The sequence below is a fragment of the Rhinichthys klamathensis genome, unplaced genomic scaffold (assembly GCF_029890125.1).
Source record: "Rhinichthys klamathensis goyatoka isolate OS25496 unplaced genomic scaffold, OSU_Roscu_1.1 h1tg000635l_1, whole genome shotgun sequence".
In the NCBI taxonomy this organism is placed as follows: domain Eukaryota; kingdom Metazoa; phylum Chordata; class Actinopteri; order Cypriniformes; family Leuciscidae; genus Rhinichthys; species Rhinichthys klamathensis.
In genome coordinates, this window is record NW_026607081.1 from 922,807 (window position 1) to 950,650 (window position 27,844).

General features: G+C 36.9%; 1 protein-coding gene across 1 annotated transcript; it reads right to left on the reverse strand.

Annotated features, from left to right (window-relative positions):
* Positions 1 to 7: 7 nt before the first annotated feature.
* mical1 (microtubule associated monooxygenase, calponin and LIM domain containing 1) lies at positions 8 to 27,844 on the reverse strand. Its single transcript, XM_056241265.1, has 24 exons — positions 27,770 to 27,844; positions 20,490 to 20,784; positions 20,185 to 20,392; positions 19,439 to 19,546; positions 19,217 to 19,312; positions 18,538 to 18,693; positions 18,268 to 18,368; positions 17,344 to 17,601; positions 16,007 to 16,122; positions 15,695 to 15,821; positions 15,476 to 15,560; positions 14,973 to 15,120; positions 12,563 to 12,759; positions 10,644 to 10,750; positions 10,158 to 10,238; positions 8,414 to 8,606; positions 7,477 to 7,547; positions 4,605 to 5,370; positions 4,400 to 4,515; positions 3,566 to 3,673; positions 3,291 to 3,384; positions 1,687 to 1,777; positions 1,192 to 1,265; positions 8 to 197 (listed from the first exon to the last, which is right to left on the reverse strand). Exons 2-24 carry the CDS (start codon positions 20,748 to 20,750, stop codon positions 61 to 63), a joined length of 3,699 nt encoding a protein of 1,232 aa, XP_056097240.1. The 5' UTR covers positions 20,751 to 20,784; positions 27,770 to 27,844; the 3' UTR covers positions 8 to 60.

A 27,844-nucleotide genomic window follows, 5' to 3' on the forward strand; every position in this document is an offset into this window, starting at 1 on the left:
CGGTAAATGTGGGTATTTGTGTTGTGTTTTAGTCCCAGAGCACCTGGGCTGCCTACAGTACTACAGTTCGTCATTGACTTCCTTCAACCTCTTCTCCTCCAGGAAGGCCACCAGTGAATCCCTCATGTCCACCACGTCCAGCATCTCCTGCAGGATCCGCTCCTCCTGTGCTCGCTGCTCAGGGGTCTTCTCAGTTTCTACACGCACAACAACATAGCAACATCTTAATGCATGTGTGCATACGTTTACATAAATAAAAACAAATCAAGGCCTGTTCACACCAAGAACGAGAACTATAACTATATTAGTGACCGCACCAGCGGACAATATCGCTCTGATAAATCTAAGGCCACGCTACAGTTTTGTCGTCTGCCGCTTTAAATGCTCTTAAAGCCGGATGGATTCTGATTGGCTGTCAATGTTTTTATCGTTCATCAGCTGAAAAAAAAAAATTCTGATTCCAAGGATATTGTTCCTCTGTGCCGTTATCGTTAAAGTTGAGGTGTGGAGTCTATTCTTTTATTTTTAGAAAGATTTTTAGAACTATATCTTTATCGTTATAGTTATCGTCCTTGGTGTGAATAGACCTTTAGAATTAAGAATTTAAAACCAAATTAATACTAAATTAGAAAGGTTAGTATTTCAATAATAACAATAATATTAATTCTAATGATTTAAATATTTAGAAATATTATAATTTAAATATTTAATATTGTATAATTTTATTTTAAAAAACGATTTAAAAACTATTTGTAATACATTAAGCTTTTATGACTTAAAAATAATTGACAGATGGACTATTTGTAATTCATTCCACAGGACTATTAAAGTGACCATTATATAAAGAGAATATAATGACAAGTAACATTGTATCTCAATATGAACAATAATTTAATTCTAATTTATTATTAAATTATTTAAATTATAATTTTTTAATATTAAATAATTAAATACAATAAAACAATTTTATTTTTGTCTTGCATTTTCTCTGCATTGGAGCATGTGCACTAACAGCAAGATTATAGTAATATTTTTGTATTATTACACATGAAGCTTTTATGACTTCATATTAACTAACAGATGGACTTTTTATAATTAAATCCAAATTCATTTGTCAGAAGAACACAGGACTATTTAAATGAATATTACATAAAGAGAATATAATGAACAGAATTATCTTTAATTTCCCACCATCCATTTCCATGTATCGCCGTAGCTCCATCTCTAACATGCTCTGTTTGTCTTCCAGCTCCAGCTGTCGAGACCTTTGAAACACAAAACCAGAATCACACAAATATATCATGCTGCTGTTAGCACAGCCTGTAATTTAGCTTCTAACACAGAGGATCCAATTGTGCACAGAGCCAATACATGATAAATACATGCAAAGCGGTGGGTTAAATAAATGAGGCCACTCTAAGCATTCATCTTAAGCATTAGTGCTCATCAAAGACATGCAGAAGAGAGGTTTCCAAGGGCAACGAGACTCAGCTGGCTTTCAGTGAGCTTTGAGGTTTTCCTTTACACATGCAAAAATAAATGATGCACTTTGAGCAATAACTGCTATTGAGTTATTTATGTGCATTGTATTAATGCTGACATTACCACTTGGTTAAACAACCAAGATGTTTATTAATTCAACCCAACTTGTGCCTAATTTTTTAGGGTAATGGTGATCCGACTTACGCCACCATGAGATCAGACTCCTCTGAGAGTAGATTGTTCTTCTCCTGGACCAGATCAATCCACTGGTCAATCGTTTCAGGGTCACCTGAAACTAAAACACACACACACATCCACACAGGGTTGTTACGACACCTACAAGATCTCCTCATCCTCAGTCGGAGCCACACTGTGTCACCCATTTGCTTCTCTTAATCAGCTTACAGTGCATCCTGGGATGCTTTTAAAACAGTATTGAAGGAGTTGTATGCAGGGCACAAAACGTTCAAAGTAATATAATTTAAAGAAATGTATATGCAAAAAAACCTAATTTCAAGCATTTTATCATTTGCATAATGAGAAACAAAATAAAGCTTTAAGTTATGTATTTACATTTAAACATCTGATAAAAAAAATATATTCACGTTCATTGAAACTCTTATACGTTAATAAAACATCTGCTGAATTGTCCTAATGTTAGACAGTAGAGCAAGTTTGATTTCTTAATTTTAATCCATACTCATTTTGATGATATGTTGAATCATATTGAATCAATATTTTAGTCTATGCTCTTTTCAGATGATGCATGAACAAAATTTGGTTTAGTTTAGGGTCCAATTCTCACTATTAACTAGTTGCTTATTTGCATGCATATTAATATGATATTGGCTGTTTATTAGTACTTATAAAGCTCATATTAATGCCTTATTCTGCATGAAGATATTTTACATTCCTTAATCCTACCCAATACCTAAACTTAACATCTACCTTACTAACTATTAATAAACAGTAATTAGGAGATTATTGAGGCACAAGTCATAGTTAATAGTTAGTGAGAATTGGACCCTAATCTAAAGCGTGACCCAAAATTTCACTAAACATTTTTTTGTAGAGCCAATAAATCGCAATGATTTTTTTATATGAAACAAAGTCTTAGTTTTCAAATTCTGTCAATTTTATAACAAACAATGTCACGTAACGTTACATTTGCCTCGAAAAAGCCATTCAATTTTCAATTACCACAACTCAATAGTTAGCTAGAAATTTAAGAGAGGATAATTTTGTTAAATATATATTCACTATATTACAGATTCATTATATTTTTACTTAATCTGTTCTTTAATATTTAGTATACGTTTGAATAAATTCAGCATGAAATATGACAACCTGAGCCAACGTTTAAAAACAACAGTGGAGCAGAAACATATTTATATCATTAAAGAGTTAATATTATTGTCCTAATGTATTATAAAAATTGCCTTATGTGCTATGTAAATCAGTTGTTAATTGTACCAACTGAAAATGTTCCCTGTAAAGTTTACAACATTAGTTTTTCCTTGATAAAAATGGACTGTACTGTATCTGAAATGCATATCCAAATGAAGTGATATTGAATCAAAATTCAATCGAAAGCTTGTGAATCGCCCGGCTGTATTAGACTGTAAATGTAACTCTTATTGTAACTCTGAAAACAAAATAATCTTGGTACGTCTTGGTGACGTACAAGTGCAGGGTTAACAAGTTCACTGGGTTTCAGTGAGAGTTTAAGCACACACACATTCTGGCTGCTGTATAATATGATGAAGTGAAATCATTAGTGGTGCATGTAGATAGATGAGATGTCATACCAGCCTCTCCTCTCAGAACTCTCTCCAGCTCCACTCCTTTCTCTTCCAGATCTTTAAAGGTCACTTCTATCTCTTCCAGCCGTCTCTGAATCGTCTGTGTGGGGGTCAGAACCAGAACAGTATCAGACCAAATGAGAATGAAATCCAGATCACTCTATTCTTCATCTTGATATAAATTGACGCTGATTTTTCTTTTAAGTGGCATGTGTTTTTTTTTTGTTTTTTTTACCATTATGGGAAACAATCTACACATGGTAGAGATTGATCTTGCTCACCTGAGCTTTGTGGAAGCGCTGGATTTCGCTCATTTTAGCTTTCCGCTCCAGAGTTTTCATCCTCTTTAGGTCCCGTTTCTCTGACTCAGAAATCTCATAATCGCCCCCCTGAACACATACAACACAAACCTACAGTTAACATCTTCATGGGAGAATTTAATCAGTCTGCCAGAAAACATGATCTCATGATCATGATTCAGTGCTTTTCTGCCAAAATAAAAGCTTAATTGTATGAAAATTAAGAAATTAAGACAGCCATAAATATTAGTAATTGTACAGTATAAATTTTTTTTGTATTTATTAGATGCTCTTTTATCAAATACTCTGTTTTTATTTTACAATGAAATATTACAATTATAATACTTTTTTTATTTTTTATATTTGTAATTATTAATAATTATTACGGTAGTTTTATAGTCATATTAATATAGAATAGCCTACTTATTTTGAATATTTAAATTTAATAATAATAATAATTATTATTATTATAGTCATGTCACATAATCACAAATTTAGGCCAAATTATGCAGCTTCACAAACAAGCTAGTTGCATTTTAAAATCAAACAAAAACAATATATATATATATATATATATATATATATATATATATTAGTTTTTCCCCCCAAATCATGCAGCCCTAGTTGATGAAATGGCATCAAAGTTTTGTTTGGGGACATCACAATAAAGCATTATCAAAAAAATAACTGTATATTCCTACCTGTTTGTAAATTATGTTTGTAAAATCTGGTTGATATGGATGGAAATTTGGTCTTCTGACTAAATAAGTTATGGACTAAATCTCAGAATGAATACTAATATGAACATATTCCCACCTTGCAATCCAAAAAATGTGCTGCTTCTTGAAGATCCTCCTCATCCTCTTCTTCGTCGTCGTCAACACATTCTTCGTTATCATCTTCTGATACATAATGGTCTGGTTGAGTTTGTTCTGATAAGGGAATTCATACCAAAATCAGCTACTAAGTATAACCAAAAGCCGTTTATAAAAAAGTACAAAAAGAAAATCGGGCTTCCAACCTGAAGGTACGACTCGGAGGACGCTGAAGCGCTGCTGTAGCCGTGGTGAAGACAGATTCCACGGGGAAAACTTGGAGCGCGTCTTTCCGTGCTGCGATTGGGTGGTGGGCGGAGGTTCGCTCTTCCTTCTCAAGCAGCGACGGTTAAGCTGGTTCTGCAAGCTCTTCTTTGTAGCGATGCCTCCGCTCCAGTATCCCTCCTCCTCGACTCCTTCATGCTGCTTGGAGGAAGAGGAGGTGGAGGCAGCAGAAGACGAGGCGGGTGTCTCAGAGTCCGAATCCTGGCTGAGAAGGTCAGCTTTTTCCTCTTCGCTCAGCTGAAGTTTGCGCAGGGACGGCTTGGGTTTGGAGTGAGGCGTGAGGTCGTGATGAGTTTCCTCAGGTTCCTCTGGGATATTGGAGGGTTCGGGCACCACGTTATGGACAGTGCGAGGTTTTGGGAGCGGCACTCTGGAACTTCGCGGAGCTGGCACTGGAACGGACTGGCTGCTGTTATTTTGTTGGCTCTCAATGCCTGTGCTCTCTGGATTGAGCTCTGAGGGTTTGTGTGGTTCATGAGATTCCTTAAGGTCAGGTGACAGATAGTCATCTTGCTCTGTGGGAGTAGGGCACTCATTCGATTCTTCGAAGTCAGGGTCAACAGATATCTTATATGAGCCCTTCCGTCTCACAGAGACATGTGGAGGAGGGGATGCCATCTCTACAGTTTCACCATTGTGTGTCTTTTCCTTATCATCCTCTTCATTATGACTATTCTCAACATGATTCTAGAAAACAGAAAAACATGACATTATTATGATATTTTGGGCCTTCTGTGTTCGTGAACACAAATGTTAGCTTGTTCAATTTACCTACCATCCATCCATCCATCCATCCATCCTTACTACTTTTTGAAAGAAGCCTCTTCTGCTCACCAATACTCCATTTATATAAAACAGTAAAAACTGTAATATTGTGAAATATTAGAATTTAAAATAACCGTTTTCTATTTTAATATATTGTCAAATGTAATTTATTCCTGTGATGCAAAGCTGAATTTTGCATCACAAATTCAGGAATCATTCTAATATGCTGATTTGCTGCTCAAGAAACATTTTGTATTATGAATGTTGAAAACAGCTGCGATGCTTCATATTTTTGAATCAGTGTCTTCTTCTACGGTTAATTTTAGATTTCAGGTCAAGAATGGTCATGGTTGAGCCACATATTGAAGAGCATCTTGCTAAGAAAGTTCTTTTTAGTGAATCACAAATAAAGTGATCAGTGTAGTACGATTCTGAAAGAATCAAACACATCCAGCTAACTGTGAGAGTTGACTGGTTCATATGGCATGTTAAAAATAAACATTATGACTTTTGGTAATATTTTATACTGTATCAGATCAACCGCTTAAAGACTAAAGGCTAATAAGAATTGGAAAGTCATTTACAAAAGGTGTGTTTACATAGACTTTTAAGTGTCGTTTTACTTGGTAACTATCACATCATTTGCAAATGAAAGAAAATGTCTTTTTTCCAAATATGTATTACTTACAAATACTAAAAGAATTGATTTGTTCATGAAACTTAAGGTTTTAGAATCAGTCAGAGGAATGTGTTAAACTGTCCAATCCCTATAGTTAAACAGCCAACATGAATAATAAGCAAACTACCTAAATAATAACATTTTAAGATAACTTCACCTCATTGAATACTGAGGTTTGTTACCATCACAGTCAAGGTACAGTCACATTAGCAAAACTTCACAGGCAAAAATGTCCATTGTCTATGGTCAATAGTGTAATGATATATGAAGCACAACTCACACATAAGTTGAATCCGGTGCAAAATCGGTGTGGGGAAATCTTTCGCCCTCAGGCGAAATTCCTGATCACAGATTCCTATTGAAATTACTCTTATTTTGACTATGACAATTCCCCAAACAACACTAAATGGGACCACAAGGATGCAAGTTACACATGTTGGCTAAGCACTCTCATCTTCATTTGGGTACTTGTATTATGATTGTTTTAAAATAAGTAGTAGTTATATCAGCAGCTCACAGAACCAACTGCATCAGCTCTGAGGAGTCTTATGACCAACCAGGAATCCAATACCACAAGCATTCCTTTACACAGAATCTCTCTTCACACACACACACACACACACACACACACACACACACACACACACTAAAACACTACTTTACACAAGAGCAAGAGAGGAAAGGAAATGTTTTCCCTGACGCAGCAGCTGACCCACATTAGTTCTCGTCATAACAAAATGGCTGAATATATCTCAGTGAAGAAAAGACCATCGGTCTATCAAACCATTTTAAATATAAAACTAATATAATAAATAACATACAAATAAGAACTCAACCTAACCCTGTAAGTTCGCACTATGGTCATTAATGTCTCAAATCATGTCTCGTTTGAGAGGGGTGTGCAATTACTTCTCTAAGTTGAAGGTACTTGTGATTTTCATCTGACAGATAATAAAATGTGTACAAAACTATAGCAAGAGGGAGTAGAAAAAGAAAAAAAACTACCTACAACCACAAAAAGCACTCTAGCAACTCCATCGTCACCTAGAGTTTTGCCAAGGTCCTCTTAGATTTTCTTCAGAAAATGTGAAAATAGTGTTACTGTCCTGTATTCCCATGGTACATGGTATTCCTGTGGTATCATGTCCAAATAAATCATATTTCATATATATTTCTGTGTACATGAACTACAGAACAATGACTTGCTAATGAAAGTTATTACGCTACCCACACTCTCCGTGCAATATCGACAGTGAAAATAATTATCGTTCCCAGTATCCTCACACAACGAGATCCGACGGTAAATAGGAGGCAATCAAGCGTCTCATTAGCTCTGATGTGATTCATACCTGTGAGCCTCGGTGACCTTCATCACCCTCCTCTTCCTCAGCCACTGAGTGCTCCTCACAGTAGAATCTCCCTGAAGAAAAATCAAATTCAGGAGCAGCTGTAAATATGGAGGGCTGTAACATGGATGCACAGGCCGTTTTTTCAAACGAGCAGTGAATTATTGAACAAGCCCCACTTTTCTTGTAGGGAAAGCAGGATCATGTCAGAATCATGGACCACAGAAACTGAGATTTTTGAAAGGGTGCACAAGAGGTTGACTGTAATTTACATGTGTTGTAATAGCCATAATCTAATAAGACAGTGTTCCACACTGTACGAGTTATGAATAGCTTTAAAAGGTTATGTAATATTTCATTTAACATCAAGATGTTTCAGTCCTTATGACAGCAGATGAGAGACAAGTGCATGAAAAATAATAAAATAAAATTACGTAATGTAAAAAACTAAAAATAATGCTGAAATATTTATTATTAAATACATATTTATTAACTTAGTAAGGCCTACATTTTACCTACTATTAGCCCTTGATCTACTAAAAACTAAACTAAACTAAACCAAACTAAACTAAACTAAACTAAACTAAACTAAACTAAACTAAACTAAACTAAACTAAACTAAACTAAACTAAACTAAACTAAACTAAACTAAACTAAACTAAACTTCCCCATGACATGTGGGAAAAAAATATTTATATCACGGCCACGAATTAACAAATCGTTCCCACGACTTGCTAATATGTCAGCATGTTTTACTAATTTGTTCCCTCATTTGAACTTTGAAGTAAATCGTGGACACAATATAATAATTTGTTCCCTCGTTTTACTAAATCGTGCGCATGATATAACAATTAGTTACCTTGTTTTAGTTAAATTAAATTAGTATAACAAATAAAAAAAATGTATATATGAAGCTTTATCAAGGGTCTTTTGGGCTTACCCGTGTCGGAGTGGAAAGTGTATCCGCCCTGCCGCAGGGTGGAGCCGCAGTGATAACAGCTGAAACAACTGCGATGGAAGAACTTGCCCTCGGCGCTTCCTCTCTCCAGCACGTACAGATGCTTCTTGCAGAAATAACAGAGCTCACTGCCACACGTCTCTGCTGAGGACATCGGTGCCACCGGCGCCGCACACTGGAGATAAACAACGCTTTAAGATACTGCACTTATAATGGATATAGAACAATTAATTAAAAAAACGTGACAAATGGAACCAAAAGTTGTGTGTGTGAGTGTACAAATACTTAAAGATATTTAATTCAAATTTTATTTTAAATCAAATCAAATACTAAATTATCTATAAATAATGCACAAAAGATACAATAAACACTCCATATTTTAACAAATTTTACAGTTCTAATCTCTCTACTGTTAAAGCTGGAGTCGGCAAGTCTGGCAGATTGAGTGGATTTAGGAAAATTTTGAATGTTTACAACTCTCATGCCCCTCCCCCACTATCAACAGATACCCTCCCACCGAGTTCATGCTCGTCAGTGTGTGTGCACCAGATTTTCAGTGAACGCCAGGGCTCTCAAGTGTCACGCATTGAGCGTGACAGTCACTCATTTCGGTCTTTTGTCACGCTCTCCCGCCACATATTGTATTTCTCACGCTGAAAAACTATTTGTAATATATTTAATATGCCGCAGCGCCGCTCTCACTGTGGAACCGGCATGAATCAAGCGCGTTTCCTCTGGTGTTGTTCGTCGAGCTACACAATAGCCAATCAGAAAATAGCACTATTGTATCTGGGTAAGATTTAACGCAACAACCAATGACAAAAATATATCCAACCCCCCGTCGGCTGGGTGTCACTCTTACCTGTCTTCAAAACTTGAGAGCCCTGGAACGCGCCCGTCTCATCAGCATCCATCAACACCATGGAGTATTTGGATTGGAGGTATGCTGTCCTGGCTAATCTACCGATAGATTGCAATTGCTAACTAACGTCATTTATACTCTAAATGAGCTTACTTGATTTTCCGCCATCACTCACATTGTAACGTGCGCGAGGGGTGGCGTGTGCCCGATCTGTGATTGACAGTCAGATCTCACACCCCCCTGCGCTGATTGGACATGATGAACCGGGAGCTGTGGATTTTTGCAAAAAAAATAACACGCTCCAGGTGGAGTTAGAAGCTCGGTTTTTTTTTCTAAAACCACTTTATTTATGTTGTTCTGTCAGATTATAGTGTCGATTTCACTGAATATAATCAAAAAAATGTTGCCGACGGCAGCTTTAACTAGTAATTGGGGTTTCAAGTTAAGTTTGAAATAAAATGATTTCATGCAAGTAGATATAAATGTATATTAAATAATATTTTAATATCTTTAATTTAATCTTTAATTAAATGTATATTAAAATTTAAAATAATTAAAAAAGGAATTCGCTACATTGGACACTTTTGGCCACATTTTTCCCCCACTTCCTGTGGTATTTTTGTCCAAAGTCCTGTTTAATTTTTTACCCTGACATGAGAGAATTTTTTTATTTTATTTAAAAGGCTGATATGTAATCAAGCCACCCACATTGTATCTACAGTTCTATCTATCATTTGTTGCGTTTACTGCCAAAAACCACAGAAATAACAACAGAATATCGGTCTTCACTCCAAGCAGATGTTTAACGCGTCACAACAACACTGTAGTCACCATTTAAATGAAGAACTATATTTCAACCCTTACTTTTTCCTCTTTCACATCCTTCTCCTCCTCTTTCTCCTTCATCTTTTGCTTTCTTGGTCCTTTCTCCGATGCCAGTCGGTCCTGAGAGACACGGGTCACATGATCTCATTTATAGCTCAGGTTAAGTAATGTGGCGACAGCAGATCGACAGAAATAAACAATGATTTTGCCGTTATCATGCACTGCAAACGGACAGCAAGCAAACACTAGCATCCCCCTTTCTCTTGTCCTGTTATTATTCGCTTTCTCTCATGTAACTTCCTCAATGTGGCCACAGCATGGGAGTATTTGGCTTTGGCAACAGCTGTGTGTAATGGGGGCGTTTAGTGTTTTCCTAATGCTGTGGTTCATTACGACAGAGATTGCACATGATTTCATGCTCTATTTAACCCAATACACCAAAGATGACCTTTGACAGGCACCACTGCTACCCTGTAAACAAAATGGGGGTTTGTTTTACATGATAACACGCAGGTGTTTGCGTACCCTGCGTCTCTGGAGGGAGTTGCGCTTGAGCGTGTTGAGGAAGGAGACGGCCGAGCGGGTTCTGGACAGCGAGAGGGTATTGTTGGGCGAGAGGCTGTTGCAGCGTCCTGAGGAAGACAAGAATGGAAATAGTGAGAAGAAAATAAATGGAAACAGATGTGAAGTAATTAGTCTCCCGGAAATAGTTTCACATTTATATTTGTAGATTGGTTTACATGTTTGCTCACGCAGTGCTAAAAGTAAAGTACAATACATACATTAAAATAAGTTTTTGAGGCAAAGAAAGAAATGTATAACATTTTTATGTAAAGTAAAAATGCTTATAAAGCCATAAAAACAGATTCCAGATAATAAACAACAAAAAAAATGAATCTGTCCCATAACATATTATTTAAGCTTTTCATATTGCAGCAAAACCTTAAGAGCATTGCACTTTAATTGTATATTTCTACAACTCATAAAATATACAAATATATAAATACATAAATACATTTAAATTAAATGTAAAATTAAATTAAATTAAAAATAATCAAATTAAACGTACAAAAATCAACACGGAAAACGCTGTGAAAAATGTACATTAAATATGATATATCATAAAATTAAATTTTAAACATCAAACATATTCCACATATACACACACACACGAGTGAACAAGAAAAGCATCATTTATAATCTCTCAAATGCACTGTATCATTTCATAATCCAGAACAACCTTACATAAACCGTGCATTTTAGATGCAATTGATCAAATCATTACGTATAAAACGGAAGCAAACTGAAATAAAAAAATACCCATTACGTTAACAAAAAACAAAACGGAATGACATATTCTCCTACCCTTTAAACTGCAACAAATACGAGTCGTCACATTCAATATGCGCTTTGCAGTGGCGTGTTAGAGATGAGCTGTATTGGATCCCACCCCCTTCCCCAGAATACACACATCCAGAGCCTGCGTGAGTGACAGCTCAACCTGGAGCACATCTGTGTGAGATCCCCTCCCAAACACAGCATCCGACAACTAAACGCTGAATCCAGCTCCCTAAAGCCCCTCTAACGGCTGTGATTCCTCCTCAACAGATGGCGTTTCAAAATCCGTCTCATGGAGCGGTGCCTGTGGAGGCTGGAATCAGATCCACTCCCACCGAATCCCCCGTAAGCAGCTGAGTGCATTTGCTGCTGCAGCCGCTGCTGTCAGACTACAGACTACAGCAGAAAACTGCCCGTTCACAGCAGTGCATGCTGGGAAGGGATCTTAAAGAGACAGTAGCGCTGCTATTATAAGAGTTTGCCTCTCTAGTCCATATAGATCATGTATTGAAATCTGTTACAGTCTGTGGTTTAGTCTGTCTTGTACTTATTTTTTGTTGTCCCTCCCTTGTTTACTTTGGCGTCGTTCTATCTCTATAAGCGCGCATGCTCTCTTTTCTGTTAGGTTGACGCACTTGTTCATCATTTGAAAGGTAGCTGATTGAAACAGGCAGATAAAAGACACCAATAAGGAGGAGAAAGGGGAGAGATGAAAGACTTACGGGCCAGCCAGCACAGCAGCCTCTTTATGTTTTATGTTATTTGCGTTTTATGCTTTGCGTTCCATATTTCTCTTTATTAGTTGTTGTCTGCTATTTTAAATACTTCCTTGGTTGGCATGTTGTTTGATTTTGCTTATACATTGTCTTGAGTGAATTAATAAAATAGTTCTGAGTAGTGGCATTGTTCACTCCTTTTTGTTTGTTACGTTACCTTTCCTTTTTAAATTATTTCACTAGAAGGGAGGTCGTAACAAAACCAAGCTGAAAATGTACATGTATAAGCATCGTACATGAAGGTAACAAATTGTTTTATTATATATTTCGGACAACCATTAAAAGTGCCTTTCATAATTATGAATGCCTCCAAAGACGGCCCATCATTACCTCCTGGTGTATCTTTCTCGGTGAGAGCGGTGCGTATCTGTGTGAGGTAGACCACCATTGAGAGCTGGTCGATTTTACCGCAGGTGGTCATATCAGCGGCACGCATGATGGGAGCGATGCCAAACTCTTTCTCCGTGATGTCAAAGGCCAGCTTATTGTTCGCAGTGATATTATATTCATCTAGACGAGACATGTCACTGAAAGAGAGGACAGCATGCATATTATTTGTATGCACTTATTGTATGTGTATTTACATCTATCTATACACTAACGATCAAAAGTTTTTGAAAGAAATCTCAAATGCTCATCAAGGCAATTGAAAATAACTGTTTAAAACTACATTTTAATATCGTTAGCCTCATAGCATAATTGCTTAAGTCATTTTGTGTTTTTTCTTGTTTTCCAAAGACATTGAAATATGACTTCGGCAATTATAATAACAGAAAAAAGTTATTTATTCCTGTGATGCAAAGCTGGATTTTCAGCATCATTTATCCAGTCTTCAGTGTCACATGATCCTTCAGATATCATTCTATACAGTTGTGGTCAGAATTAATGGCACCCCTGGTAAATATGATCAAAAATGGGTGTAAAATATAAATCTGCATTGTTTATCCTTTTGATCTTTCATTAAAAAAATTAGCAAAAATCGAACCTTTCATTGAAGTAAAAGAATTGAAAGTGCGGGAGAAATCACATTATGAAATAAATGTTTTTCTCCAAAACACGTTGGCCACAAATATTGGCACCCTTTTATTAAATACTTTTTGCAATCTCCTTTTTCCAAGATAACAACAGCTCATAGTCTTCTCCTATAATGCCTGATGAGTTTGGAGAACACCTGACAAGAGATCAGAGACCATTCCTCCACACAGAATCTCTCCATATCCTTCAGATTCCCAGATCAAAGTTGGGGCGGCAGTGGCTCAGTGGTTCATGTTGGTTGTCTACATGGTGGTTCAATCCTCGGTTCCACCTGACCAAGTGTCGAGGTGTCCATGAGCAAGACACCTAACCCCAGCTGCTCCCGACGAGCTGGATGGCGCCTTGCATGGCTGCCGTCGCCCGTCGGTGTATGAATGAGTGAGTGAATGGGTGAATGTCAGGCAAATTGTAAAGCGCTTTGGTGGCCCTTGGGTCTGTGAAAGCGCTATATAAATGCAGTCCATTTACCATGTTGGTGGTGCTTCTCCTCTTCAGTTGAACACACTCATTTTCAATCTTTAGGGTTCATGTCAGGGAACTGGGACGGTCATGGCAGAAGCTTCATTTTGTGCTCATTGACACATTTTTGTGTTGATTTTGATGTTTGTTTATACGATTTTGATGTACGGCCCATTATAAGATTTCTAGCAGAAGCCGTCAGGTTTTGATATTTTATCTGTAGAATCCACAATGCCATGTGTCTGAACAAGATGTCCAGGACCTCCAGCAGAAAAATATGCCCACAACATTAAAGATCCAGCAGTATATTAAATTGTCCACATGGGGTACTTTTTATCCTTGTATGCACCAAACCCATCTAGCGTGTTTGCTCCCAAAAAGCTCTTTTGTTAGTTTCATCTGACCACAGAACCCTGTGCCGTTTGAAGTAACATCTTTAGTTGATTGGAACTTCTTAATTATTGTCCTGATGGTGAAAATGGGAATTTTCAAACCTTTAGCCATTTTCTTACAACACTTTTTTATTTTGTGAAGCTCAACGATCTTTTGATGCACATCAGAACTATGTTCTTTGGTTTTATTCATTGTGACGGATGGTTAAGGGAATTTGGCCTTTGTGTTTCCTCATATTTAAACTCCTGTGAAACAAGAAGTCATAGCTAGACAATTTCATGTTCCTAGTCACCCTGGTGTGCTAAAAAAGGTCAATATTAATGGGAATATACTTCAGAAATATTTTACTCGTAAAAAATTCTAGGGGTGCCAATAATTGTGGCCAACGTGTCTTTGAGAAAAACATTTATTTCATAATGCGATTTCCCCCCCACTTTCAATTCTTTTACTTCATTGAAAGGTTAGATTTTTGCAAACATTTTTGAATGAAAGATCAAAAGGATATCCAATGCAGATTTATTTTTTACAGCCATCTTTGATCATATTTACCTGGGGTGCCAATAATTCTGACCACAACTGTATATATATATATATATATATATAAAATGAAAAAATAAAACTATCTTTTGTAAAATTATTATGTATTTACTGTCACTTTTGACAATCAATTTCATGCATCTTTGCTGAATAAAAGTATTAATTTCTTTAAAAATAAAATAAAAACTCCACCTTACTGCACCCAAACTGTTGAATAGTAATATATCTAGCAACAGTTTATCACAACAAAATTTGGCTCTGCATGTTAAATCCATTATGCTAATACTCTTGTTTCTTGATGGTCAGGTGGTCTTACATGAGTTCAGGTCTGAAGTTGTGGATGAGAGCGCAGAGAGCCAGGCCAGACCTCCAGGACTCGCTCAGATCTTTCACCTTCACGTGCTCGTACCCCGCTGTGTTCTTCTGACACCAGGACAGCAGTTCCTCCAGACGTCTGATAGAGTCTAAACACACACATTTAGTTCATCACTTCACTGTGAGGTCTGTGCTTCTGTGCATTTTCATCAGGTTATGAAACCCTAAAACACATTTTTGACATAATCAGATGCACAACGCTAATATGTTAACATCAACAGATGATGCATATTATTATTATTTTGAATTGTTGAAAGTTTTTGTTGTTGCTTTTTTTCAACATATACCCAATTAAAATATTAAATACACCCTCAGTGTGCTATAAGTTAAAGTGATACAAGTTACATATACATACAGAATGTACAAATGTATATACATATGAGGGTTTGTGTATATAAGATAAAGTAATTTATAAGTATATAAGTTAAAGTACGTGACATTTACCTTTTCTAGGTTTATTTTTTATGTTGGGTTTCCTCTGTTTGTTCGGTTTCCTCTCATCATCCTCTACTTCATACAGACGCTTGACCTTTAAATTGAACACAAACAGACTTAAATAAAACTCTCTGATGATAAAAACCCTTTCATTAATTATCATTGCTAGGTACTACAAGCAGCTTTTGCATGCGTGTAAGTTTGCGTATAGGAGTGTGTGTGTTTGACCTGTCTGGGTTGTATAGAGGACAGGTTGACGTTTGGGTAACGCGTGGATGGATCGATGCTGTAGGCAATGTGGTTCTTGCTGGTGTTCTCTGGAGTGGTTTGAGAGAGCAACTGATACACGCTCTCCCTGTAGAAGACATTCACAGCATAATGCACTACTGCACTATTTGAATCATTTGTGCATTTTATATTGATATATACATTCACTACCGTTCAAAGTTTGGGGATGGTAAGGAATTTGTGTTTTTAACAGAAGATTTAATTAAAATAGAAATCTTTTGTAACATTATAAACAGCGTAAAAACTCAGTACCTCTCCGCGATCACCTCCAGGGGTGGCAGACCTTTTCCCCAATTCCTGACCATCCACGCCGTGTCAAGCGCAGCCAGGAAACCACGAGCAATGCCAGTGCCAAGAGGCCAAAATGGCTGCAATAAAATAAGATAAAAATACAAATATCTTTTAGTCTATCTATTATGATAGCTATAATTAGATTTGATGGTCAATGCCAATATGATGTAAGCTATACTGTTTTACTTGTATTGTTTAAACAGTGCTTACATAAAACCAAACTCAACGAAACAAAGTTTTGATCCAATCCAAGCCGATCTGAGAAAGCAGCGGCTGTTAATCATACGTGATTATTTCACCACAGGGTGTCAGTGCTCGTCTAAACTAGTGACCTGATGAATAGTCATAGTCATGTCATCAATAGTCATTTCATAGTCAATAATTTTACTGTATGTAATTTACATGTTTATGCACGTTTAAGACTAAGTATTTAACGTCATTACATTTATTTAAGGCACGCCAGCGCATCCATCCATTCAAATATTTTAAAAGAATATAAAAAGCCAGTATGAAACAAGGTCAGTAAGAGAAAAACAAGGTTAATGAGAAGAATGTTCTCATGGCTTCTGCTATAATGAGAACTATAGTCTATAGTTAGTGGGGAAATATATTTATTTATTATTCAGAATTCACAGTTGGAAAGAAAATAGGAACATTTCAGCAGGTTTAAGATAATTCATGTTAACGCAGAGAACATGATTCACTGTTTTAATCAATTGACAGCCATAAAACGCAGTAATAATCTGCGTTCTCGTGTATGTAGGTGTGCTGAACACTGTTACTGGAAAGTAACTTGTAATAAGTAGAACTAGGAAGTAGTTGTGCAAGTAGTCCATTGTAAATGGAACAATATAAAGTACAAACAAAGACTCTTTAGTACATTTAAAATCCCTAGTTTAAAAATAAGTCCTGAAATAGTTCATTGCTTTCATTATCAATCTAAATGTCAATAATAACATTCATAATTAATTATTGAAATTTATTATTATTATTAATCTTCATTATTATAAATGTACTGTAGCTCAAACAGTAGAGCATGGTGCTAGCAATGCCAAGGTCATGGGTTCGATTCCCGGGAAAAGCAAGAACTGATAACAATGTGTAACTTACCTTGAATGTAATGTAAAGTGCTTTGGATAAAAGCATCTGCCAAATGCATAAATGTAAATGCTTATATCTGTAGATACCACTGTGGTCGCCAAATCATTTTAAAACTATGTAACAATCAATAGATGTCATAATGTTGTCATTAATAATACATTTAACACTGATCCTGTTTACTCATGGTAATAACACACCTCTACTAGAGAGTCTCCCACCAATCCGATGAGCAGTTTCTTCCCTTTCCTCTCCTTCACCAGAGAGGCGTTCTCTGCCCTGTGCATGGAGGTGAAGTCAAACATGGCCACGTCAGGGCGGCCCGCGTGGTTCTTCGCAAACTCCATGTCCGGCAACATGTGATCTGTGGAGAAGTCGGCGGCATCGTATGCGTACTCCTGCAGAGCCTCCTGGTTAATGTTTGCAGACGCGAGCAGCTGCTCGGCATCAGAGAAGTCCTGAGAACGAGAACGTTTTTGATCAAGACAAGGAGGGTTTAATGTCAAGGCCCGTTCACATTGAGAACGATAACTATAAAGATAACTATATTAGCGTCAACACCAACGGATGATATCGTTCTGTTTATTCTAAGCGCGTGCTTGTCTGTCACTTTAAAAGCTTGAGCTCGTTACAGCAGGATGGATTCTGATTGGCTGTCAATGTTTTTATCGTTCATCAGCTGGATAAAATCATTCTGAAAGTGATTCCAACTATGTCATTTCTCTGTGCAATTATACAGTAGTTATAGCTTTGGTGTGAACTCTGCTATTCTTTAATGTTGAGAATGGTTTTTAGAAATATATCTTTATATGTAGTTATCGTCCTTGGTGTGAACGGGCCTTTAGTCTTTCATTATTTCATTTGTACCCTATTTGCACTTCTATCAGAACACAAATAGCAACTGACTCCAGCTATTCCTGTGAGAATACAGTGACGGGAGAGGACAAGAATAGCTGGACAACAGCATGAGGATTGATAAATGTGTTTGTACTGTGAGCTGGAAACAAGTTGAAACATCACCATACACCTCTGCTGATAAAATCAAGGCCTCTTTTCTAGGCTCCGTTTAGCTTTTCTATGAAGTGTTCTCAAAGTCTTTGCATGTGTCACACTGTGTCTCATACCTGCTTTATAACTCCTTTCTTTATCAAGCTCGCCTTTTTTGCAGTCATCACAAAATAGTGGGTATCATCTTTGTAGTAGACAATGTTCTCTAGATCAACGCCTGAAAAACACGACAAACAACAGGACAGATGAAGGGGCGTGTGAGTTTACTTAACTATATTTTGGGAACAAACGTGTTCTCAATAGATAGCTAAATATGACACAAGGTAAAAAATGGTTTAAATGAAAACACAGTGAGATAAGGTAAAAGTTTGTGTGTGTGTGTGTACCGATCTCAGACTGAAGTGCTTGAAAGAATTTCTGGTTGTATATTCGGGCCACGCCGCTGATCTCCTGCACCTGAGCCTCTTGTTTAGTATGGCGGTTTACAAAGTTTGCAGTGATACCGATGGCTAACTTTCCCCTGAGTTCCTTTATCTTAAAACCTGAAGACATGGAGAAAACAACAAAGGGGAAAGTTTCAATAAAATACTAATAAAAAAATTAATATTTACATTTATTTCAAATAATAATAATAAAATAAAATATTTCAAGAATTTAGTACAAACTGTGACTCGGGTAATGAGGGTTTTTACAACAAAATAAAACATAATTTCATTAAATAAAATAATTAAATAAAATATCATTTAATTAAATACCATATTCCAAGTGTTTAGTGCAAAGTGATCAGGATCATTAAGGGTTTTACAACAAAATAAAAGTTAAAACAAATACAATAAAATGCATTATTAAATTAAATTACCAAATGAAATGAAATTTAAAAATGAAATATTCCAAGTATTTAGTAAAAAGTGACTTGAATAAGCAGAGCTTTTACAACAATAAAATTAAACATTTGATTAAATATTTAATGACAATTTTATTCAATATTTAAATGAATTTCAAAGGGAAAGGGGATTTTATAAAATCCACTCATCCGTGTAAACGTTATATTTGGCACAATGTTACCATCTGGCACATATCTTCCCCCTCCAGCGGAAATAAAAACATCAAACTGAAAAGCTGCAGCCGCGTGAGACTTAGGAGACACCCCTGCCCTCCATCCTGAGAGAGAGAGAGAGAGAAAGAAAGGAGATATGAGGCAAAAAGTTAAAGGACAAACATTATTTTTCAACTACATGACTGCAGACCTTTCCACTTCCTGTGTGCACAACTAGAGCTGGTTTGTACCTGTGGATCCTGATGGTTCAAGCAGACCTTCAAAGGTCACGCCTGTGTGCACCTCGACCCCCAAAATCAGGGCCAACTTCAGCAGAATCAACTGCAGCTGACGGATACCTATAGAGAAGCACAGACCTCATTACTATTCCTGAATTAAAGTGAACACGTGCATTTTCAGCAATTAGACAAGAACTTTCGGTTTCACTTTGATCCTAATTTAACAACATTTAATTGTATTCAGCAAGGGCGCATACAATTGATCAAAAGTTACATACAGTAAAGATTTATAACGTTACAAAAGATTTATATTTCAAATAAATGCTTTCTATTTATCAAATAACCCTAAAATGCATCACAATTTTCACAAAAATATTCAGCAGCACAAGCATTTTCAACATTGATAATAATAAGTAATGTTTCTTGAGCAGCAAATCAGCATATTAGAATGATTTCTGAAGGATCATGTGACTCTGAAGTAATGATGCTAAAAATTCAGCTTTGATCACAGGAATAAATTACATTTTAAAATATATTCAAATAGAAAATTGTAATAATATTGTTTTCAAATAAATACAGGCTTGGTGAGCAGAAGAGACTTAATTCAAAAACATTTTTTTTTTTTAAAATCATACCGACCCCAAACTTTGATATGTTACATTATGGAAAAGCACGTCATGTTGAATGTAATTCATTTGATGATGAAAACAAAAAAAACTATTCAACAAAACTAAACTGTAACTTATAAAGATTCTCACTTATGTGATGAATGGATCCGCTGCAGAATCTTCCATAAAATTTCTTTGCACCGAGGTTTAGCAGGTCTTTAATGGTGTAGGGCCACAGATGCAGGACGTTATTTCTAGTGAAAGAGGTTCTTTTTTCCAGCACAACCACCTGAGCGCCCAGTAGGACCAACTCGATCGCTGTCCTGAGACCACAGGGACCCGCACCCAACACTAAACACTGACACAGAGAAAGAGAGAGTGATTGGGTTTCTTTTCCCAGTGTTAAACCACTTCATAGATGGAAACATCTGACATTATTCAGGTTTTTATGGTACCTTGTTTTGGTGACATGCCTTGCCCTGTTCATAGTTCGGATGGTCGGCTCTCTTGTCGATCTTCTGCCAGAGTTCTTTGGCTTTCCAGTAGTTGAGCTTGTCCTTCAGTTTACTGTAGAAGTACTTGTAGTCCCTGGGGTCGACCTCCAGGTGGCGACAGAGCTCGATGAAGTTCTGCTGTGTCTCTTTACACGTCTGCGCCTGGACAAAGCGGTCAAACAGAGTGTGGCTGGGATTGACAGAGTCTGTTTGGTTGGTCATTGTGATGGGAGAGGCCTGGAGCCTGCTAGATGACCTGCAGAGACAAGAGAGAGCGAGAGAGTTTACAGAAGGATTCCAAACAGAAAGAGTGACAAAAGTCAACTATTCACAGGCTGACTAAAAGGGTATTTAAACCAACTCTGAACATTAATTTTGGTGCGTAACTCATCTAGCACCATTTGGGCTACAAGCATGAAAGATACCTCAAATCAGGCAGCTTGTGTGCTATTACATTTTTAATGTGCCCCTATTAAGCTATTTTAAAGACTCCTAATTTTGTTTTGAAATCTCCTACAATAGGCTTGCATGCATCCAAAGTCAAAAAACACTTTCATTTTCTCATAATATGCAGTATCACCTCTTTTCTCACAAGGCCTGTTTACACCTGCCCACTTCATGTGTTTGAAAGACACCGGGGAAGGTTGCACTAACATAGCCATTATGTTAAGACAGTGTCTTAAGTTATATGACCCACTAGCAGTTAGTCAGGGGCAGTTAATCTTACTTTTTGGTATCAAATTAAGCCAATCTACTTTTTTTATGTAACTGACTTAAAACAAGCTATGAACAGTCTTAAAGAAAAGAAAAAATGTATGTCTTAGAGGTTTGTGCAACCGGCCCCAGAGGTGTAAATGCCCTCCGAAACGCATTCGAGACCTCGCATCAAATCCGATCGCCTCAAACCACATCAGGAGGTGGTCTGGGTCACATTCCAGACGAAACTTGAAAACCACATATGTAAACTTTACTCCTAACAATGCTAAGAAATAAAGCGTGTGAGAGTGTGTTTTAGGCTATATGTCATGTCATAGCCAGATATGACAGTGCTATGCAACATGCAACACCGCAGATGAGTATCTCTCCAGCAAACTGCAGCAATTGAAAGTGAAGTTAGTCGCAGACGCACAATCATCATTATTAAAAGTAAATGATCTTACCAATGCTGTTTCCACGCTCTCTCCTATTGCGGTCTTTGATTTTGAAATTAGCTGATGATCAATAAAATGCAGCTCATATTTTTTTGCTCTCGGTGACGTGAACTCCATTAAATCTGCATATAGCGCGGGAATTGAAGATCGGATTTATATCTGTTTTGCGGAGACACATTTATGTGGGCATGTGTAAATGGAATCGTGTCGATGCATCAGATAGCTATCCGATCAGTAAAAACGCATGAAGTGACCAGGTGTAAACAGGCCCACAGTGTCTGAAACGGTTCAGTAAAAGATTCAGTCTCTCTAAACTCCTTTCCGAGAGCTTAATCGGTTCTGATTGGTCAGACGGCCCAGTCTGTTGTGATTGGTCGACCACTTACAGCTCATTTCGGAAACAAAACGCTCATTAACACAGGGCTCGAATTTCGGCGCGGGATTGCGGGTATTGCGCATAATTCTAATCATTCCCGCAGGTCTCCCATTTATAATGCGGGAAATTCCCGCAATCGTAATCCACACCAATTATAAAATCAAATCATTCTTTTGACAACTCTCTGCCAGACGCAATTTCACAAACAACGTGAGTGTTCAGCAGTGCCGCGTCTTCTATCTCTTCTCTCAAAATGTGTTGGCAAGCATTAAGCGCTGCGGCGATAATACACACTCGTGTTTAGGAGTCGGGACATGACGGAATATTCACTTGCACAATCGGGCCAGCAGTGCATCGTGACTGAAGTTTACCATTTGCACGTCTTTAAGTCTTACCAGTTTAACCCTCTGGGGTCCTTCGGCCCAAATGGACCCGAAGCATTTAAATATATATATTTTTTAAATCATAGCTTTATCGGAATGGTCCGAAATTTGGTGACTTTGTTGGTACTTGGCATATGAACACCCAAAAAAATTGGGGACAGGATTTGAATAGTCTAAGTGGTTGTAAAAAAAATAGTCACACTCAGGACCTTCGGGTCCAAATGGACCCGCATAGGAAATGAATGGGAAATTGGCAAAAATGTGAAAATACAGAGTTATTTTGTGCGTACAATCTACAAATCAGCCACGATCCAGAAAAAAAGCACACAACAGTGAAGGGGTGAATCTATAAAACATCAAGAGTGCAAAACAGACACATCCACACACACACACACACACACACACACACACACAAACACACTTTTATACACATACACACTAATAAATTCAGATTACATATGGGTTTTGAATTTTTAAAATGCTCAGTTTGTCCACCAGATGGCATCCATCTCATTTCAAAAATTGCTTTCATGAGGCCTAGGCTTGACTCTAAAATGAAATACAGCTTTAAAAAAAAAAAAAAAAAAAAAAAAATTTGGTAAAAAAATGGGTCATAATTATTGCATTAATATTAATTATAAATCATTTTTATTTTTGAAATTATCTCAAAACACCAAAAAAGAAAAGAAAAAATATTATAAAAAATAAGTTAAAAAAAAAAATGTTGATTTTTTTTTAATAAATATTAATCCCACCCTTCCGGCCCATTTGGACCCGAAGGTCCTGAGTGTGACTCTGAAATGAAGGACCCCAGAGGGTTAAACATTCAAGCGATTTTAAACTAATCAGTGCTCGCGCGCTCTCTGAGATGATTTTTCTATGCGCACATTCATAAAAAAAACGCCTCAAAAACAGCTGGCCAGTAACAAAAGTTATTTTTCGCGGATTATATTGCTTCAACACGCAAAATTGTGTCAATTTCGGTCTTCGTGAGTATACTCTAAACATAGTCGGTTTTGTCTTTAATAAGCATAAAACGCATGCCAGTATAATGAACACAGGATCCGTGCACTAGCTCTTAAAGTGACGGCAGCCATATGTGTCTGTCATTAATTTTGTTGTCAAAACAACAAAAGATGGCTTTAAGTTGAAGGAATCAGGATTAATAGCCTATGTATTTAATTTATTCAGGACTAAAATACTGTAACCCACTGTTATTTTCCATTTGATTACTTTATTCAGTTTCTGTATATGAATACTAGTGTTAGACCTATTCAAAAACTTTTCTCTTTATTTGTATCTTTATTCTATTGTATTTATTTGTGCTACTTTTTTCAATTTAATTAAACAATTTAAATCAAGCTTCCTTGTGATGTGTAAATTCTTAACAACAATATTAGGCCTACCCCATTGTAAAAATGCAATGAGCGCAAACATTTAGGCAAGATATCCTTTGGAAGTGCATGGAAAATATATTTGCTGTAGCAGCGTAGAAAACGCAACCCCTATTATGAAAAAAATACTCTTACAACAAAACGAAAGATTCAATTCCAGGGATGAGAGCCTGAACAATAACATTACATAGTTTATGGTTTTACTCTGAATGCGTTTTATGGAATCAAGTTCCACAACTTTCAAGAGGAAACAAAGTATTGTAAAGTTAACCTCTGTGTTAACCCAGAGATCACATAAAGAGATAGCAGTATTGACTGTTACAAATGACCGAATATGTCACAAAACTATTTTAGGCTAGGTCACACAGTCACACTGACAACAAACAAACTAAGCAAATTCACACTAGCACTTAGAGCTGTCAAATTAAAATTAGAAATTTCATATATTGGTCGAAATAAAAATAAAAATCCATATTCGAATGCAAAAACAGTGCATTCGAATTTTAGGTGTGCATCAGCTTTATCAGTGGCGCGCCACGCACAAGATGCGATGATGATGATGATGATGTAAGAGTTGTTGCGTTTGAATGTTTTTTGTTAGCCTATTCAGTTTAACCCACTAGATGCAGCACTGCTGAGTAGTTCATTCAAAACATTGCAGAAATAGAGAAGCTCAATGCAGAGAAGATCTTGGTTACGTTAAAACCGAAACCAAGCCGATCACACAGAATGCATTTTCCATTGTTTTCTACACAAGCGCTAGACAGACATCTTTGACCATTGCACTCACGTCTCTCACAAGACAAGTTAAAAGAAGTTCAACTTTTAAAAAAACATGTCTTGAGACTTTTTTTCCATTTCACTGCATCTCGTGTTTTTAAACACTAAAGAAGTCTGTGTGATCGGCACTCTCTTTGTATTAAACTATGCATAAATACATGATGCTGTTTTGCTCATAATTGTTTATGCGATTTATGAAATTAATTATATATATATATATATATATATATATATTTTTTTTACCTTTATTTAACCAGGATAATCTCTCTGAGATTAAAAAACTCTTTCACAGGAGTGTCCTTGGAAATATTTGATTTATAAACTTTAGTTTAAATGTTATGCACTTTTTTTAAAACAGTTATTTCATTGCTTTGAATAAAGCCAAAAGCCTTTTTTCCCTAACTGAAATTAGGCCTTTTAAATACAAAGAAAAACAATTGAATATTAGCAATGTTTAAGTAAATAATTTGAATTTAGTTTTTCTGCCATTTTTACCGCTCTAACGATGTCATGACAAACCGGGTCCTCCCTCGAAATCAGGTCTAACTAGGCTATCAGTTGATGATTGTATTGTACTATACATACTAAATGATATTAAATAATATATAGCTTACTATATAGTGCATAATAAAACAAATTGAATGTAATTTCTTTCACTTGATAAACTGTTAATTAGCCTCATTATTATTAAATAATAATGGCATATAAAGTGAATAAATGCACATCATTACATTCTTTTTTTATAACTGAAATATTTGGACATTTAACACTTATTTTAACAGGAAATTACATTAAAGATTATTTTGAATACATGTAAGTGCAAAATGTGTGTATAACCCAAGCGATCAGGCTAATCGGCTATCTGTGCTAGTACACATACTAACTATAATTCATTAATGGTCATTTTAACATAGTTAAAACAGCATTTATCATAACAAGATTTTGTAGGAATTGTAATCAGGCGCTAAAGATAGAACCTATTAAAAGTAATTTGAGTCAATGGGATTGCTTGGGGTCCTAAAGCCCGGGACACACCAAGCCGACGGTTGCCCGACTAAGTTTTCTCGCCGACGTTTTTGACATGTTGAATCGGCGTCGGGCCGTCGGTGAGTAAGAGAACTCTGATTGGCTGTTCAGCTTAGTGAATGAGTCAGTGCACGAGAATAATAATAGCAAAACAGCGAGCGAGCAAAGAAGTCAAAACGGTACAGATAAGGCTGTTCTAATGTTACGTCATCTTACACGAGTGTTCCTTGGCGAATATTTCAACATGAGCCGAGTGGAATAAAGAAAGCGTTTAGCAGGATTGATATTCAAAACGGTAAGCACGCACTGCTTTGTTTATGGTTTGTGTATCTGCAGAAATAGACAGTTGTCTTTTCCCCGACGCAGACGACGCGGACAACAACATAGTCGGCTTTCATCGGCGCTAGTTCTTTGGCGTCGGTTTGGTGTGTTCGGGCTTAATGCCTGGTTCAGATTACACGATTTTTTTTTGTCTGTTACGATAGTCACTGTGTCAGATTACGCGATTTTGACTCCTAAAATCTTGTCGTGTTGTGGACAAGAAACATGTCAGACTACCCGGTGGTTCCTGACCAGTCATCGCGTGCCGTCTTTAACGACGCGCGTGATGTCATCGAGAAGACGAAACTATAGCGAGTGACTTCCGGGAACAAACGTAAACAAACAATGGATGAAGCGGTGAGTGTTGGCTGTCCTGTGTTCAGAAAAACGTAAAAAAAGAAAGAAAACCCGACAATGGACACGTTCCTGGATTGCTTGAAGAGGACAGTATGGGCTATCAATCCTCCAAAGAGAATATGAGGTAAAATATTGTTTTCTGTTACTGTTGCCACAGCTCCACGAACCTTTCCTCCATGTCATAACTCCACCTAGTAGCACCATCGTCTCTCTTTCGTTTCGCCCTTTTTGAAAGTTGTGTACGGAAAAGCTTCTGTGCTCCTATTGGTCAACCTCATACATGTGACGGAACCCGTCGTGGACGCGTGATTTTTTCCCCCAAACCACTTCAGCGGAAATCCCGCCCTGCAGCCGATTTCATTGATTTAGGTTACAGTGACGGCTGACGGGTAGGTTTAGGGATCAGTGTTTGCTGTAGGCAATCTGTACAGTGATTGACATGACCAATGAAAACTTTGGAATCAGCTGCAGGGCGGGATTTCCGCTGAAGTGGTTTGGGAAAAAAAAAAAAAATCACGCGTCGTGTGGACGACCGTTAAAAAAATTAAACATGCTAGTCTTTTTGTCGTGATGTCGTGAAACATCGCAGACGCGACGTAGGTTGTCGCCCACTATGACACACTATACAAGATGATACGATCGAATCTTGCATCCCGACGCCCGTTGTCGTTTGCGAATCCCCGCGACACCCTACGTCAAACGAATTGTGCCAAAATCGGGCTAAAATCGTGTAATCTCTGAACCAGGCATCAGAGAGACCTGATTATCACACCAGCAATATTGCATTGAAAGTCACTGCTGCAGGCTGAACACAAAAACAGGGTGGAATACATTGCTAAGTGTTTCATGTGACTATCTATGTGTGCAAATATAGATTTAGCAACCAACATTTATTCACAGACTATTTTAAGACAACACTCAGTGTCACTTGCATCTCTAAGACTTGTGGGTTTCATAAATGCAAAGCGTCTGTGTTATTAAAAACTCTCCAGATCACACAGAGGTTCTTACGAAGCACAAAAAGAGGCCTACGATCATTTTTGGCATCCTTTCACTTTGATTCAATTACATTACATACAATAAATACTTCACTTGTGGAAGGACGAGTGCAAAACACCAGGCAAGTTAAACAAGAAAGGTCACTTTCAATTCATCACATCTGAAAAGTGAAAGCGTTTTTTTATTTTATTTACCATCTTAAATGACTGATCTAGAACCACATTAGAATCTCTAGAAGCATATATTCTAGAAGCATAAACTCTACAATGTGCTACTGCTTACCTTTAATTATTTAAACCCAGTGTAAACTTGAATTATAAGGATAAGGCAAAATGATCCAATCTTCATAGCAATCTCAGATCTTGTCTCAGGGTGCTGAGCAAGTACTTCCTTTAATATAGAAGCTTGTAACAAAGCACATAGGCCTATGGTATAATAAAGAGGGCAGACTCACTCAATACTGAGAGAACAAGCATGATGTTATACTCATGTGACATCCCTGTTGTAATGACTGATTTCCCTGTTTTAC

Coding starts and splice junctions, on each gene's coding strand:
- mical1 (XM_056241265.1), bottom strand. CDS start 20,750: ATGACCAACCAAACAGACTCTGTCAATCCCAGCCACACTCTGTTTGAC. Junction 8,607..10,157: donor AGGATGTGAAAGAGGAAAAA/GTAAGGGTTGAA, acceptor GTTTATCTCCAG/TGTGCGGCGCCGGTGGCACC. Junction 198..1,191: donor GCGATACATGGAAATGGATG/GTGGGAAATTAA, acceptor TTGTGCGTGTAG/AAACTGAGAAGACCCCTGAG.